The sequence below is a fragment of the Leucoraja erinacea genome, chromosome 6 (genome assembly GCF_028641065.1).
Source record: "Leucoraja erinacea ecotype New England chromosome 6, Leri_hhj_1, whole genome shotgun sequence".
NCBI classification, from domain to species: domain Eukaryota; kingdom Metazoa; phylum Chordata; class Chondrichthyes; order Rajiformes; family Rajidae; genus Leucoraja; species Leucoraja erinaceus.
Window position 1 is genome coordinate 42,428,509 of NC_073382.1, and position 17,827 is coordinate 42,446,335.

General features: G+C 42.4%; 1 protein-coding gene across 3 annotated transcripts in view; it reads right to left on the reverse strand.

The window, feature by feature from the left end:
- abcc4 (ATP-binding cassette, sub-family C (CFTR/MRP), member 4) overlaps nt 1-17,827 on the reverse strand; it is a 169,751-nt gene that overhangs the window by 99,357 nt on the left and 52,567 nt on the right. For all 3 annotated transcript variants that reach the window (XR_008723606.1, XM_055636820.1, XM_055636819.1), the window contains exons 9-13: nt 15,803-15,907; nt 8,730-8,819; nt 8,034-8,225; nt 4,900-4,994; nt 242-328 (exon numbers count right to left, since the gene is read on the reverse strand). Coding sequence is in view for 2 of the 3 variants with exons in the window: in XM_055636820.1 (XP_055492795.1) it covers nt 242-328; nt 4,900-4,994; nt 8,034-8,225; nt 8,730-8,819; nt 15,803-15,907 (569 nt within the window). In the remaining variant the exon portion in view is untranslated. The remainder of the gene's footprint in view (nt 1-241; nt 329-4,899; nt 4,995-8,033; nt 8,226-8,729; nt 8,820-15,802; nt 15,908-17,827) is intronic.

Genomic DNA, 17,827 nt, shown 5'->3' on the forward strand with positions numbered 1-17,827 from the left:
ATCAGAAAAATAACCCTACAAATCACGACTCCTTCCTAAAAGGTTTGTGGCTACGGAATCTTGTCTGTCTCAACTATTGAGCCTACCTCTGTTGTAACTGCACAGGATCTGCCCGGCTTGTGAGCTCAGTGTCTGGGCACAAAGATGAATACTTAATTAACATTCTTCCAATAACAAATATATTACCCAATATTTATTAGACTGACCACATTACTTGTTCTGCATTTCCAATACTACTCACTGTTCAAACAGGTGTTTTCCAACTTCAGCATCAACAGCACTCAAAGGATCATCAAGCAAGTAGATATCAGCATCCTGATATACAGATCTTTAGTAAAGACAAAACATGAGAATGCAATTTTATTACGTTGCCCATATCCAAATTGAAATGTCACAAATCTTTATATCAGTCTCAAAATCAATGTATCTGATTTATCAATTAATTATGTTATATTAATTACTGCATACATTATACATCTATCTATCTATCTATCTATCTATCTATCTATCTATCTATCTATCTATCTATCTCTAAAAGTCTTGTCTTGTTTGTCTGTCTGTGAGATCAAGGAACTACGCCAAAACGGTACACTGTAACACAATTGTTTCTGCAGAATCTTACTCGGCTTTTTCCTGTGGTCATTAGTATCAAGTTTCTTCACATTTGATGTTATATTTCACGTTATTGATATTTAAAGTTTAAAAAAAGCCAACTTTGAAAATAATAACTGCCTGTGTGAGACTTTTCTAGCAGCTTCCAGTGATGATGTCACAATGCCACCTCACAGTCGTCCAATCACAATGGGATCTCATTTACACATGCTGCAGTGAACATTCCAAAAACTGAAAATGACATCACAATGTGATCTCTGCTGCTGATCTCTGTTGTAAAGAGAGGGAGGTAGTGGGGGAGATTTAAACGTTTTAAAGTGACATTTAAAAGTTGGATTTCTTCAAATCTGCACTGGCAGTTAGGCAATTATGACATTAGAATGCCCTGTTTCTATCCCAGAACACCGAGTCCTTCACAACAAATGATAACAAAGGGGAAGAATCTGCCAGCCTAACCCACCACAGCAAAGTTTAATGATTAGATTTGGAAAACAAAACATGGCCTTGTTGGTGGCACCTACATCACATTAAATCTTAGTGCAATAGCCTTGTTTTTAAAGTTTAAAATGACCTGCACAGTTGGGGGCTATGCGTGAGTGGTGGAAAATTGCATTGGGGGAACGGGTTGCGTTGGGGGAACGGGTGAGTGGTGGAATCTTACATTGGGGAATGGGTTGCGTTGGGGGACCAGGCCTCCCATGTGACAGGGACCAAACAGGTGAGTGGTGGAACCTTACGTTGGGGAACCAGGTCTCCCGTGGGGGCTATGGGTGAGTGGTGAATTATTGCTTTGGGGGAACGGGTGAGTGGTGGATTATTGTGTTGGGGGACGGGGCCCAATGGGTCCCACTTGGTCTAGTTATTTATTAAAATTGGTTACTAGTGTTATCCCAAGTCTTAGCAAGAAAACTGAGATATGAAAAAAAAAATTACTCAGTATAACAATAATTTGAAATTACTACCTGAAGTTTCAATAGCAACTTTCAGAATGAGATTAGATAAATATTTGGGAAGAATCTGTGTGAGATTTGAAAGCGAGACCGGCATTTCTAAAGAACTTTCCAAAGCTTAAACTGTCCCAATATTCTTTGCAGCTAACTCAATATCAATTTGAAATGTAATCACTAATTAAAAGTGAAAATAAATTTATGCTCAAAAATTCCCCACAATAAGATTGGTAACAATGACCAAATAATGCTTTCCTTGGAATGCTCACGGAATATGCCAAATCTCCATAGAGAGTGCTTCCACGAAATAGACAATAGACAATAGGTGCAGGAGTAGGCCATTTGGCCCTTCGAGTCTTGTTTGCATTCAATGTGATCATGGCTGATCATCCCCAATCAGTACCCCGTTCCTGCCCTCTCCTCATACAGGTGCACAACCTTTTATCCGAAAGCCTTGGGACCAGACACTTGTCGGATTTCGGACATTTTCGGATTTCCGAATGGAAGATTTTTAGCGTAGATTAGGTAGGTAGCGCGGGCGGCTTGAAAAGTCTGGAGCGGCTGCCTCCTCCCCGGAGACCGGGGAATCATTGTAAATCATTGCATAAATGTCAGTCAGTTAGTTTGGAGGGCCCTATGTCTGGTGGTGGTGGTCTCTGGGTGGGTTGAAGGGGGAAACTTTAATTCTTAGTCCCCTACCTGGTCGGCGACTCCCAACATCGTGGAGCCCCGTCCGGGCCGAGGGCAGCGCCGGTTGGAGCTCCGACCCCGGCAACTCTACCCCACTGCGCGGTGCTGAATCCAGCGCCGCCCGCCCGCCGTCCCAGCTCCGCGAATGTTGGGAGAAGGCGGCCTCAGCGCCCTGGAGCTTACCGCACAGCGACCCGGTAAGGCATTGCCCGCTCCCCGCTGGTATCCCAGCACCACGGGCGGCGGTGGATTTGGAGCGCCTTGCAGCCAGGGGTAGAGTTGCCGGGGTCGGAGCTACAACCGGCGCCGCCCGCAGCCCCAGCTGGGAGTTGGCGGCCACAGCGCTGCGGAGCTTACTGCACGGCGACCCGGTAAGGCATTGACCGCTCCCCGTCTCGCCGACCAGGTAGGGGACTAAGAATTAAAGTTTACCCCTTCAACCCCCCCTTCACATAAAAGCCCTCTAAACTAACTGACTAACATTTAAGCAATGATTTACAGATGTTTAAGTGTCTCCCCGGTCTCCGGGGAGGAGGCAGCCGCTACAGTAGTACAGACCTGGGTTGATCGTGGGTCGTTTCGGGTCAAGTTTGGCGCCAAACGTGAGCTTTGGTGTGCAGACGACATCCTGGAAAAAATGGCCGGTTTTCGGAGTTTTTCAGTTTCCGGAACACCGAATAAAAGGTTGTGCACCTGTATCCCCTGACTCCGCTATTTTTAAGAGCCCTATCTAGCTCTCTCTTGAAAGCATCCAGAGAACCTGCCTCCACCGCCCTCTGAGGCAGAGAATTCCACACTCACCACTCTTTGTTCTTAACACTCCTTGTTCTTAAACTGTGGACCCTGGTTCTGGACTCCCCCAACATCGGGAACATGTTTCCTGTCTCTAGCGTGTCCAAGCCCTTAACAATCTTATATGTTTCAATGAGATCCCCTCTCATCCTTCTAAACTACAGAGTTTACAAACCCAGCTGCTCCATTCTCTCAGCATATGACAGTCCCGTCATCCCGGGAATTAACCTTATAAACCTACGCTTATAAAACTCCCTCAATAGCAAGAATGTCCTTCCACAAATTATGGGACCAAAACTGCACACAATACTCCAGGTGTGGTCTCACTAGGGCTCTGTACAACTGCAGAAATAGCACGATTTATCTAAACAGGCTTGTTCTACATTTCCTCAGCAGTGTACATGATGTCCCCTGGTTATGAATGCCCTGCCATAATATTATTGTTAAAAAAATCCCATAAATGTATATACATTTGTACCTATTAAGAGAAGAATGGAGTCGTCGGGAAAAGGGAGAGGCAGTGGCATCTCCCTCATGATAGTCTTCATGGCGCTAAAATACAACAGCTCTGCTCTCCGCACCTGAATCGCCTGTCAGTGAAGTGTCGTCCCTTGTACCTCCCAAGGCAATTCACCTCTATTATCTTGACCACGGACTACATCCCACCGCAGAAGTTCATCTACCAATGGAGGAGCTGAACGCCATGGACAACATGGGCCGCACATTGACGCAGCGGTAGAGTTGCTGCTTTACAGCCCCAGAGACCCAGGTTCAATCCTGACTGCAGGTGCTCTCTGTATGGAGTTTGTACATTCTTAAACACCCTCGGCCATTGCAATTCCACCATCAGAGGTAGACAAAAATGCTGGAGAAACTCAGCGGGTGAGGCAGCAACTATGGAGCGAAGGAAATAAGCAAAGTTTCCGGCCGAAACCTTTCTTCAGACTTAGAGACCATCAGAGATGCCTATACTTCGGACTATCAGAGATGCCTGAGGAGACTCTCCTAGTGGCAGCGTGCTGTAAAGGTTGCAAATTTGTTTGCTCCCTTAACTTTTAACCTCACTTACCACTCTTTCTGTGTTACTTGTTATTGCTTGACTTCAAGGCACGGTCTAACTTTTCATAAAGTGTTGATAACACTTTCACACGCCTTAATTGTGAATAGGATGGAGACAAGAAGGAAAGGAGGCTCCCCGAGGAAGGAACAGTGGAAAGCCATAGCCACAGCTTCTGACTAGTATCATAGAAGCAATATCGAAAATGAACTGAAAAATGAAATGAAAACAAGATTTTGCAGTTTGGAAGAAATGGTGAAAGGAGTGTCCCAAATAATTATGGTGCCCTGAAATGGGGGGGCAATGCATTAACACTTTTGTAATTTCTACATGGTGAAACTGAAATGTATAAAAATGGCCTTTATTAAAATCTGACACTTTAACCACGTGATTTTTTTCTATTACAAACCTCAAATTGTGGAGTGGAGGCAAATAAATAAATGATGGGTCTTTGTCCCAAACATTTTGGAGGGCACTGTAGCTCCCGTTCTTATGTCTGATTGGAGTCTGACCAGTGGGGTATTGGCCCATATATACTGTTCCTACAGTAATCTGATCTTCTTCCTCAGAAATAGCTTCAAGTGAATTTTATTTATGTGGAACTTGGCCAGTAGTTTAAAATTATTGATAGATTTTTCATCTATTAGCAAAGCAGCTCTTGAATTCACAATAAGTAAATAAAAATTATAATTAAGCAACAATTAGTGAAAGGAAGAGCGTTATTTTCTTTAAATATATTCATTAAATTGGCTGGCATTATTTGAACATGCCAAATTCTGCTACATTACAGCCTTCAATTACCTAGCCAAATTCACTCTAGCTTTCTGTCCTCCACTGAGTGTAACACCACGGTCTCCAATTTGGGTCAGATCACCATCCTGAAGTAACTCCAGATCCTATAAATATACAATAAATGAAAGGATTAGTTTACATTGATTACATAATTAACAAGGCTGAATTGACCATACTTGATTTTGTTTAATTCCCCGCATCTTCTTTCTAGGTCCACCTGTACTGACATGATGTCAATAAATTACATCAATAAACAAACTCCTGATCAAATTACTACAATGCTTTGTGACAACTGTTTCCATATTTTCTAAGAATATGAAATGTATTTCTGCATTGCTTAATTAAGTACAGATTCTCACATCTAGAAGAAACACCTATACACACTTTTAACCCTTTTTTTTTTGCTGTAGATTCCTGGTCACTCAGCACATCAGGTCCGATGCTGGCATTTATTTCACTGTTAGAAATGTCCGGGACCCTGGCACCAGTGAGGCAACAGACCATCCTGGAGTCTCGTTTGCTGCCACATAAGCTCCTGTCTGCCCCCCTAACTATTGAATCCCCTACAACTATCGTTCTGCCTGACTCCACCCTCCCACACTGTGCCTCAGAGCTAGGCCTGGAGCCACAGACCTGGCTGCTGCTGCTTTCCTCTGAACAGGCATTCCTCTACAGTATCCAAAGTGGTATACCTGTTTTACAGGGGAATGGTCACAAGATACTCCTGAACTCTTTTCCTACTCCCTTTCCTAATGTTCACCCACCTATTCTCTGTTTGCACCTTCGGTGGCACCAATTCTCGATAGCTCCTATCTATGATATCCTCACCCGCCTGAGGTCGTCCAACTGCAGTTCCAGTTCCTTAATGCGGTTATTAAGGAGCTGCACCTAGACGCACCACCTGCAGATGTTGTCCTCAGGGACACTGGCCATCTTCCCGAGTTTCAACATCCCACAATCCGAGCACTCCACTGCACTAGCTTCTAAGTAAGTATGTAAAGTAAGTAAGTTTATTGGCCAAGTATTCACATACAAGGAATTTGCCTCGGTGCTCCGCCCACAAGTAACAACATGACTTACAATGACAGTTACGAATGACTCAGAAAACACTAAACATTAATAATAATAAAGCATTAATGATAAAACACCATTGATCAAGCATGTGAACCAACAAAATACCAGATTAAAGGGAGGCTACAGATATTTGGCTGTTGAGTAGAGCAACTACTCGTGGATAAAAACTGTTTTTATGTCTGGCTGTGGCAGCTTTGACAGTCCAGAGTCGCTTTCCAGAGGGAAGTGATTCAAAGAGTTTGTGGCCAGGGTGAGAGGGGTCAGCGATGATCTTGCCCGCTCGCTTCCTGGCCCTTGCAGTGTACAGTTCATCAATGGAGGGAAGGTTGCAGCCAATAATCTTTTCTGCTGATCGGACGATTCGCTGCAGCCTCCAGGTGTCGTGCTTGGTGGCCGAGCCAAACCAGACAGACCATGATGGAGAAGGTGAGAACAGACTCTACGATGGCCGTGTAGAATTGGACCATAATTGCCTGTGGCAGATTGTGCTTCCTCAGCTGCCGCAGGAAGTACATCCTCTGTTGTGCCTTTTTGACTGTGGAGTCGATGATAGCCCCCCATTTAAGGTCCTTGGAGATGATGGTTCCCAGGAACTTAAAAGACGCCACAGATGTGACTGTGGTGTTGTTGATGCTGAGTGGGGTGAGGGGAGAGGGAGCTCTCCTAAAGTCTACAATCAATTCCACTGTCTTGAGAGCATTGAGCACTAGGTTGTTGCTACGGCACCAGGACGCCAGCTGTGACACTTCCTGTCTGTAGGCAGATTCCTCCCCATCCTGGATCAGTCCAATCAGGGTTGTGTCGTCCGCAAACTTGAAAAGCTTGACAGAGGTGTCTGTGGAGATGCAGTCGTTGGTGTAGAGAGAGTAGAGGAGAGGAGAGAGTACGCAGCCTTGGCGGTGCTCCTATGCTGAGCGTTTGCGGGTCTGAGATATACTTTCTCTGCCTCACATGCTGCTTCCTGTCTGTCAGGAAGTTGGTGATCCACTGACAAAGGGGTTCAGGCACAATCAACTCGGAATGTTTGGAGTGTAGTAGCTCTGGCACAATGGTGTTGAATGCAGAGCTAAAATCAACAAACAGGATCCTCGCATAGGTCCCCTGGAGGTCTAGGTGCTGTAGGATGAAGTGCAGGCCCAGGTTGACTGCATCATCCACAGATCTATTGGCCCGATATGCAAACTGCAGAGGGTCCAGCAGGGAGTTTGTCAAGAAAGGTACTTCTCTGAGTACCTTTCCTTGGCAGCTCTGATTCCTCTTCTCAGTTTGTACTTGGCCTGCCTGTAGAGGTCTGCATCCCCGCTCCTGTAGGCCTCCTCTTTAGACTGTCGGAGCTATCCGAGTTCTGCAGTGAACCAGGGCTTGTTGTTGTCAGGGTCTTAGTTGGAATGCAACTGTCCTCACAAAAGCTGACATATAATAATACAGTCTATCGCACCTTTCCAGGATTTCGTTGAAACATACAAAATCCTTAAAGGGCCTGATTGGTTAGATTTACAATTGTTATATACATGTACATGTAAGAAGTTTTTTTTCACCAAATGTGAACCTGCAGAGTTCACAATCCAACAGCACTATGAAGTTTATTCAAGACAGATTTTTTGATTTTAAATGAATCAAGGATTATGGAGTTAGTTTAGGAAAGTTGCACTGTCACAACAGATCAGCCACAATCACAAGAAATGGTTGCCCTAAACTTGCTATTATTTCATGCTCATATGGGAGCACTCAGAAGTCCAGCACAAACAGTGAATTTGTATACTACCTCACAAACTACCCATCTACCCATTGCCACAAGCAGCTTCTGACCCAGCTGCGACCAAGTCAGCAGGTACCATGTCACCTAAGAATCCTCAGAACTGGAGAAAGACTTGTTCATGTGCTTAAAAGGGAATGCAAAATACAACCATCAGAAAAAAATGCAAAATAAAGACAATGATATATTCAACCATTATTTATGCACCAGTTCACAAACAATGTTCGCCTTCATTCTGTTATTTAAATATTTAAATAATTTAAAACAAAACAGTATTACTGCACAGATTATATGCTGTTAAGTGGATACTCACTTTCTTCAGTGCACAGGCTGTGATGATCTTTTCATATTTCGATTTTTGGTATTCCTTGCCAAATAGGATATTGCTCCGAACTGTACCAGGAAATACCCACGGCAGTTGTGCACAATAACCTATTTTGCCGTTAATATTCAGGATACCACTTTCTTTTGCAAGTTCTCCGAGTATTGCAGCAAGAATGGAGGACTATGGTGAAAATTATACAATTATTAAACATTTATTGAAAACAAAGGTTCAAGAATCAGCATTCAATGTGCAGTTGTTCAACAGTAGAAGCACAGTATTATACAATTATTAGGACGCTGCTCTTTCAAGAAGCCGAAGAAATAGAACTTATTCCTGCTCAATATTCTGTAAAAGTAATATTCCAAAAGATAAACAGATTATTTGGACTGCTCTTTTAAAAAGCTGAAGAAATAGAACGTATTGCCATAAGGTGTGTGTGTGGGGGGTTCACAAAGCATGATGTAAAAAAAATCTTCATTTTAAGAAAGTATTGCAGAAAAAGAGTCACAAAAATTACACAATATCATTCATGAGAAGAATAAAGAGGGAAAAATATCTGGCGAAAACATATGGCGAAAACAAAGATATGCAGAATAATGTAAAATGGCCTACTTCCAAAGATCAAACACTGAAAACATAAAAAATTGAGTTATTCGTTTTAACAGCTCCTTGATTAAAACTCACTTTGCCAGCACCCACAGGTCCAATCACAGCCAGAAGTTCCCCTGGTCTGACAGAAAAACTAATATTTTGCAGCGATGGAGTTTCCATTGTCTAACGTAAAAATGAGAAATAATAAATAAAACAGAAGATACACATACGAATGAAACAAAAAATACAAAACTTCATACAACACTTGTTGGCTTGTATTGAGTAAAGTTAGGATTCAGTCCTCAAAAACCAAACACTTTATTACACCATTTCAACTAATGTACTTTTATTTTCTTCTACTAAACTAAACATTAATTTATATTATTATAGAATGACATAGTGAAATGTGCATTAATAGTGGTTTGAAATTTTGGAGGATTGCATGCAATTAACAAATTTCATTCAAAACAAAGTAGACTTTTAATTGACAATGCGGATGAACTCAAGGCGTGGATAGGTTCTCCCAAACTGGGAGGTTGTAGCCATCACGGAAACGTAGCTATGACAGGAATGGAACTGGTAGCTTATTGTTCCAGGGTATAAGTGTTACAGGAGAGATAGAGATGTGGGTAAAAGAGATGGGGATCTTGCTTTATTGATTGTTACGGCAATAGTTACGAGAATGTTACGGCAATAGTCCGAGATGGCATGACTGATTCGTCCAGTGAGGCTATACGGGTGGAGCTGAGAAATAAAAAGGGCATGATCACCTTGTTGGGCGTAGTCAACGGGAATTAGTGAAACAAATATGCCAGGAGATTGTAAGCAGCTGAAAGAGTAGAGGATATTAACTTTCCCAGTATAGACCAAATTGGCTGGAGGTGACCCTTTTGGGACTATCGACCACTGTTCTATCAGCTTTGAAATAGTTATGCATAAAGACAGGGCAGGCTCATAAGCAAACTCTGAATTGGGCCAAGGCCAACTTTGATGGTATTAGACAGGAACTTCTTCGAAAGCTGGTTGGAGTAGGTTGTTTGTGGGCACTGCGACATCCGAAAATAGGATGTTTTTAAAAGTGTGATGAATAGAATTCAGGGCATGCATGTTCCTGTTCGCGTGAAAGGCAAGGCAGGTGGGAGTAATGAGGCCTGGATGATGCTGGTCAGGAAAGAGAAGGAGGCATGGGACAGGTGTAGGCAGCTGTGTTCAAGTGTGTCCCAGGAGGAGTTTTGTCAGCTGAGGCACATACTCAAGAAGGAAATCAGGAGAGCAAAATGGAGGCAGGAAATAGCTCTGGCAGACAAAATTAAGGACAATTCTGAGATTCTATAAATACATCAAGGGAGTGGGGAAAACTAGAGAGACAAAAAGGCCCCTCAGAAACCAAAGTGTGGAGCCACAGGAGATGAACAAGGAGTATTTCCCCTCTGTTTTTTCATGGAGAAAGACATGAAGACTGTGGAAGTTGGGACAGTTAATAAAGATGTCCTGAGAACTGTCTGTATGATGCTCATGGAGGTGCTGGATATCGGCATATGAAGGAAGATAAATCTCCTGGAGCTGATTAGATATATCAGAGATCGCTGTGGGAAGCTAGAGAATAAATTGCAGGAGCTCTGGCTGAGATACATGAATCGGCATGAGACGCAGGTGAGGTGCTGGAAGATTGAAGCACGGCTAATGTCGTGCCTCCATTTAAGAAGGGCTGCAAGGAAGAGCCTACGAACCATGGACCAGTTAGCTTAACATCTGTGGTAGGAAGTTACTGGAGCAGATTCTGAGGGAGAAAATATATATGCAGTCGGATAAACAGTAACTGATTCAGAATATTCAGAATGGTTTTGTACATGGGAGAACGTGCATTAAAATTGTGATTTGAGTTTTTTGAAGATGTGGCCAAAATAGTTGATGAGGGCAGAGCAACCTCTGGAAGGTTATTTCACATGGGATCCAAAGATATGAATGGATAGAAAAAGCTGGAGTAACTCAGCAGGACAGGCCGCATCTCTGCGGAGAAGGAATGGGTGACGTTTCGGGTTGAGACCCTTCTTTTGACCAAAAATTGGATTCATGAAAAGAAGCAGAGGGTGACAGTATAGATGACCACAAACTCTAAATAAACTACGAACTTCCTGGTTTGCACTTAAGACCTTGAGTTTTGTTCTGATTTGTTCTATATTGTTTTATTTATTTAACTTTTTTGGTTTATATTATCTATTGAGTACTGTGTTTACAAACCTGTTAAGCTGCTGCAAATAAGAAAGAGTGTCGTTGTTTTGTTTCAGGACATATGACAATAAAACTTAACTCTTGTACTAGAGATCTATGACTAATGGTCTGCCTCAGAGATCAGTGTAGGTCCCATTGCTGTTTGTGGTTTATATCAACAATTTGGATCAAAATGTACAAGGCATGATTAGTAAATTTGCAGATGACACTAAAGAGGGTGATTATAGTAGATAGCAAAGATGGCAATAAAAAATTACTCCAGTGTCTTGATCAGCAGGGCAAGTGAGCTGATGAATGTTTAATGGCATTTAATGCACATAAGTGCTATGTGTTGGATTTTGAGAAGTCAAACCGGCAGGACCTTCAGTGAATAGCAGGAATGCATTCACTGTGAAGTTCCCTGAAAGTGGCATTACAGGCAGATAGGGTGGTCAAGAAGATTTTCAGTAGACTGGCCTTCATCGGTCAGGCTACTAAGTATTTAAGTTTGGATGTTATATTAGTGGTAGAAGACATCGGTGATTTACAAGGATGTTGCCAGGACTTCATTCCTTGGAGCACAGGAGGCTGAGGGGGCGATCTTTTACAGGTATATAAAATCATGAGGGGAATAGATAAGGTAAAGGCACAGAGTCTTTTACCTAAAGTAAGTAATTATAGGTACTATACCAACATTTAAAAGCCATTTTAATTAGTACATGGATAGGAAAGGTTTAAAGGGATCAGGGCCAAATGATGGTAGGTAAGGCTAGCGTAGAACAGCATGGGCATTTGGGCCAGAGGATCTGTTTCCGTGCTAAATTTCTCCTATGAATGCAGGTAAATGAGTGTAGGGAAAGAGAAAATGTATTGCTGGAACTTTGATGTCCAGTAATTGCTGGAAATCTGAAATAAGAGAATGTTGGAAAAGTCAGTATCACATGTGAATAGAGGAAAGCTGAGTTTATGTTGCAAGTACTGTACGTGGCCAGGTTGGGGACAGAAGATTGGGGACAACGTACCTCGTGTTACACTTATTATTATTTATTCAAATCGTTTGCTATGTCGCTCTTCAAGGGAGATGCTAAATGCATTTCGTTGTCTCTGTACTGTACACTGACAATGACAATTAAAAAATTGAATCTGAATCTGAGAAGGTGTTAACATTTCAGATCATTGGGCGTTCATCCAAACTGGAAAATTGAAACATAGAAACATAGACAACAGGCGCAGGAGGAGGCCATTCGACCCTTCGAGCCTGCACCGCCATTCAATATGATCATGGCTGATCATCCAACTCAGTATCCCGTACCTGCCTTCTCTCCATACCCTCTGATCCCCTTGGCCACAAGGGCCACATCTAACTCCCTCTTAAATATAGCCAATGAACTGGCCTCAACTACCCTCTGTGGCAGAGAGTTCCAGAGATTCACCACTCTCTGTGTGAAAAAAAGTTCTTCTCATCTTCGTTTTAAAGGATTTCCCCGTTATCCTTAAGCTGTGACCCCTTGTCCTTCCCAAACATCTGATGGCAGTAGAAAAATGAATTCTGAAGTGTATAGACACATCCTATCTGCTCATATTCAAACAAATGCTTCAAAACACATTGGCGGGCAGTTCATTGTACAGCAAGACAATGATCCCAAACATACTGCTAAAGTAACAAAGGAGCTTATCATAGCTAAAAAATTGTAAATTCTTGAGCAGCCAATCAATCATCCGATCTGAACCCAATTGAGCATGCCTTTTATATGCTGAAGAGAAAACTGAAGGGGATTAGCCACCAAAATGAGCATAAGCTAAAGATGGCTTCAATACAGGCCTGGCAGAGGATCACCAGATATGATACCCAGCAACTGGTGATGTCCATGAATCGCAGCCTTCAAGCAGTCATTGCATACAAAGGATATGCAACAAAATACTAAACATGATTACTTTCATTTACATGACATTGCTGTGTCCCAAACATTATAGTGACCTGAAATTGGGGGACTATGTATAAACACTGATGTAATTTCGACATGGTGAAACCAAAATGTATAAAAATGCCCTTTATTAAAATCTGACAATGTGCATTTTAACCACGTGTGTTTTTTTCTTTTACAAATCTCAAATTGTGGAGTACAGAGGCAAATAAATAAATGATGGGTCTTGGTCCCAAACATTATGGAGGGCCCTAGAATAGTTGCATGACTACCAAATTAAATTCTAGATGCATTGGCACCTGTGCTACTTTCCAAACAATTGTTGCTTTAGGAAACGCATGCTCACACTGCTGTACCAGGATTGTAAATACTAATTTCGTAGAAGTGAATGAACAATTATGTTTTAACTCTCCAAAAATGAAGCTGCTGCATTTCTAGATACCAAACTTTTTGTTTTCATTCTATATCAAATTATTTCCGGGTTCTCCATACATACATGGCAGAGAGAAGCCTACATACAAGCAGTGATGTCAAACTATATTTGCACACTTGTATTCCCATATGAAAATAAACAAGTCTGGTTCAATGTTATCTGGTCAGTCGCAGGTAGTATGTGGATCCTTCTTCAAGCAGACTCTTTAAGAGTTTTGCTTACTCCACACTGCCTCATCATCTCCAATCTTGTACCTTGCTACAGATTTCCTTAGCCCCATGACCACTAGACCCTAACCAATTTGTGTTCCAAACATTTCATGCCTCTTTCACCTTGTGACCCCCACAGATACCCTAACCTGAGGCTTGAAGTTCCAATTCTGCCCTTGTCCCCAAGTCTATTTTATCAGCAATCTTCAACTTCAAGCGCCTCTTCCTGATATACAGTGGTCTTTCCTCTGCCAGGCAATGACAGGAATAAAGGAATAAAGACATTTGTCCACCTTTATATGTCCAAAACTTGCGCCTTAAGTCTCATGCACAGTAGAAAATCAGTGAGAGTAGCCTTGTACAAAATCTGCAAAGGGACAGTTTGAGTAATCTTTTGCAGCACAAAACAATATCCAAGTTAAAGGAGAGCTGGATAGGGCAGACACTGAGAATCTAGAACCAGGGATGACCATTTAAGAGCATAATGAGGAGCAATTTAATTAGAATATTATGATCTTTTTAGAACTCTCCATTCAACAATGTTAAGGAAAATCAATCGTTATCCCAACTGAAATCAATATATTTTTTTACTTTTAAGGAAATTGTTGGGAATAATTGAAGAAAAGTTGAATGAAGTAGCAACCATGATCTTGCTGTATACTAAAGCAGGCTCATGGTGCCATATGGCCTACTCCAGTTTATATTCTTATAAATGTATTTATAAACCATTCACATAAAGGAACAAATCCAACTTTAGAACTGCTCTGACAGATGGAGCCCTGCAATGTCTGGCACAGCCTGTTTCATTGTTCATGACCGTAAAGTCTTTGTTGCTACATCTTGCTTTTACCTTATCATTTATCAGCCAGATATTGGAGAAGATGCGGCAGAAGAGGGTTAGGTGAGAAGACTGAGATGTGGGGGTTAGAGAAACAGGGGATTGGAGTGGTCGGAGTGAGGGGGGAGGGAGAGGGAAAGAGGGATTTTGTTTTTATTTAACAAACTGCTGGCAGTTTTAAGAGGGCATAACTCATAACTTATTAGTGATATAACTTAATAGTGGGGCTCAACACCTCCCTGTGTGCCTGGGTCCTGGACTTTCTCACCGCCAGGCCCCAGGTAGTCAAGATGGGAGGGAATACATCGGAGTCCCTCACCCTGAGCACAGGATTGCCCCAGGGTTGCGTCCTCAGCCCCCTATTGTACTCCCTGTACACACATGACTGTGTGGTTAGGTTCAGCTCCAATTCAATAATTAAGTTTGCTGATGACACTGTGGTGGTGGGCCTGATCTCAGACAACGATGAGAAGGCCTACCGGGAGGAGGTGGCTGATCTAGCACTCTGGTGCCAGGATAACAGCCTCCTCTTGAACATCAAAAAAACGAAGGAGCTGATCATGGACTTTAGGAGGGCACATCATCCGAGGACGTACACTCCATTGATGATAAATGGGGATCCTGTGGATAGGGTGAACTGTTTTAAATATCTGGGAGTCCACATCTCTGAGGATATGACATGGTCATTACACGCCTCAGCACTGGTGAGTAAGGCAAGGCAGCGCCTTTACCACCTCAGGCAATTGAGGAAATTCAGAGTGTCTCCGAGGATCCTCCAGTGCTTCTACGCAGCAGCGGTGGAAAGCATCTTGTCCGGGAACATTACCATCTGGTTTGGGAATTGCTCTGCCAAGGACAAGAAGGCTCTGCAGAGAGTAGTGCGTTCGGCCGAACGCACTATGGGAACTTCACTTACCCCCCTGCAGGAACTATACAACAGGAGGTGCAACTCCAGAGCAAACAAAATCATGAGAGACCCCTTCCACCCCTGCAACGGACTGTTCCAGCTGCTACGGTCAGGCAAACGCCTCCGTTGCCATGCGGTGAGAACGGAGAGGTTGAGAAGGAGTTTCTTCCCAGAAGCAATTCGGACTATAAACGCCTATCTCACCAGAGCTAACTCTACAGAACGTTTTTCCTTCCATTATTTTTCCTTCCATTATTTATTATGTAAAATAGGTGTGTTATGATTGTGTTTATAAATTGTTTGGTTGTTTTGTTGTTTGTCTTTTGCACAAAAGTCCGCGAGCATTCCCACTTTCATTTCACTGCACATCTCGTATGTGTATGTGACAAATAAACTTGACTTGACTTGACGACTTGATCCATTACTGAACCACTTAAGTACTTTCTTGCTCATCCTGCACAGCTGCCAATTCAATGTAAAGGCAAGTATAACTTGCTTGACGGGAAGGGAATTATCAAAAGAATCCAAATTTAAATAATAATTTGATGTAAGTTCCTAATTAGTAAACCAGTTCCACAGAGAGCGTCAAATTTCAATTTGATCTGATTGCAGAGAAAGCTTCCATATTACACAATGACTTTACCTTATCCCAATAGCATGTGATGTCATGTAAGTGAACTGAATAGTTGTGTTCACTTTTATTCACATCCTCATTTGGTTTTTTTATTTCTTCAAGGATCAAAAATTCCTATTAAATTCACAAAACAGAGGCCCTTTAGAAATTACAAGATATTAATATTGTGAAAAATTATTTTAAAAATACAAAATAATAATAGACCAAACAGAAAATTGGAAGACACTTATTTTCAATTTTTGAAATAACTTTTGATTAAAAATTTGATTACATATTTTAATAACTTAGTTTTAAATTAACATTGCTCCTTTTCAAATTCAGAACTTCAGCGATAATGATTTATCATAATCTACAAGGAATATTTTTCATAAACAGTAACACTGAGATGCAACTGATACAAGCAGATTTTTCTAATCACAACAAATGTGAGACGGTTAAATGCAAATCATCATCATGCCTGAGGAAAAAAATAAGCACTTTCAAGATTTTTACATTCACACCTCATTTTCAGTTTTATAATTCAAATAGCCCTGCCAATTACCAGTGCAGTTTCATAACTGTTTGTAAATTGTAAAATAAACATTCAGGTACAAGAGATAGATGGTGTTGATATAGAAAGAGTATATGAAAATAAATTCCTAGGTGTGATATTAAACCACAAAATCTGCTGGAAACCTCATATAAAACATGTACGAGCAAAGCTGACAAGGAGCATTGCAGTCCTGAGAAGAACAAGGCACATTCTAAATTACAAAACGTTGTACATTGTTCAACGTTGTACATTGTTCATTGTTCACTTGTACTGCCCTATCTAAATTACTGTGTGGAGGTATGTGGTAACATTTACAAAAGATCCATCCATCCATCCAAAAACGGTTTGGGATAGCGCTACGATTTTTCGCCAGTTCACTCACCGTTCTCCTGTGCTGCGAGTCCACCAAGTTTTGTTCCGATTGGTTGAATATCGTAAAAGTTAGCAAGGTTTAAAATCTTAAAAACCGCACTTGTGCAGATCGATCTCTTCTTCTGCCAGTCAGCGCCGCGGGGATTAGTCATTCCCCTGTCACTCTCCGGGACGGTCTGCCCCTTCCTGCACCATTGCGTCTTTACTGGAGCTGCCCAGCCCCAAGCAGCAGTCCAGCGTCGGAGACCCGACCCAGCCCAGCCCAGAATCGGAGACCCATCCCAACCCAGAGTCGGAGACCCATCCCAACCCAGAGTCGGAGACCCAGCCCAACCCAGAGTCGGAGACCCGACCCAGCCCAGAGTCAGAGACCCAGCCCAGCCCCAGCCCAGCCCAGAGTCGGAGACCCATCCCAACCCAGAGTCGGAGACCCATCCCAACCCAGAGTCGGAGCCCCAGCCCCGTCCAGATTCGGAGACCCGACCCAGCCCAGAGTCAGAGTCAGAGACCCAGCCCAGAGTCAGAGTCGGAGACCCAGCGCAGTCCAGATTAGGACATGTCGCCAAACAGAAAGCGCACTCTTATACCGGTGGAGGAGAACGACCAGTGCCTGCTGTGAATCTCCATCACACTGGCAATTCCAGCCACTATCCCTCTAGTCCCCCTCCCCTGTGATGCCCCCCCTCTACCCCATGGCTCTTCCCCTGTCTTTTCTCTGGGCTCCTCCCCCCCCGCAGAAAGAAATAATTTACCACCAGGTAATATACAAAAAGTTCTTTAACAGTGAAGGTGGTTATAATTTGAGAGGAAAGTTTCATTTAAAGAAACTTTGTGTTCGTACAACTATGAAGAATATGTGTATTTCAATCTGTGGGGTGAAATTGTGGAATGATTTGGATGTGGAACTCAAGCAAAGCTCAAACATTACTCAGTTTAAGAAGTGCAAAAAAATTTCCAGAGATATAAGAATGTGGAAGGGCTGTGATGACGGGTTAAGTTTTAGTTTATTGACACATGTGATATTCGCATTGTACATAGAATTTGGATAATTGTTTATAAACTGTATATATGTCAGTTTGTGTGCATATATGTACATGCGTGCGTGCATGTATGTACACATACATATATAT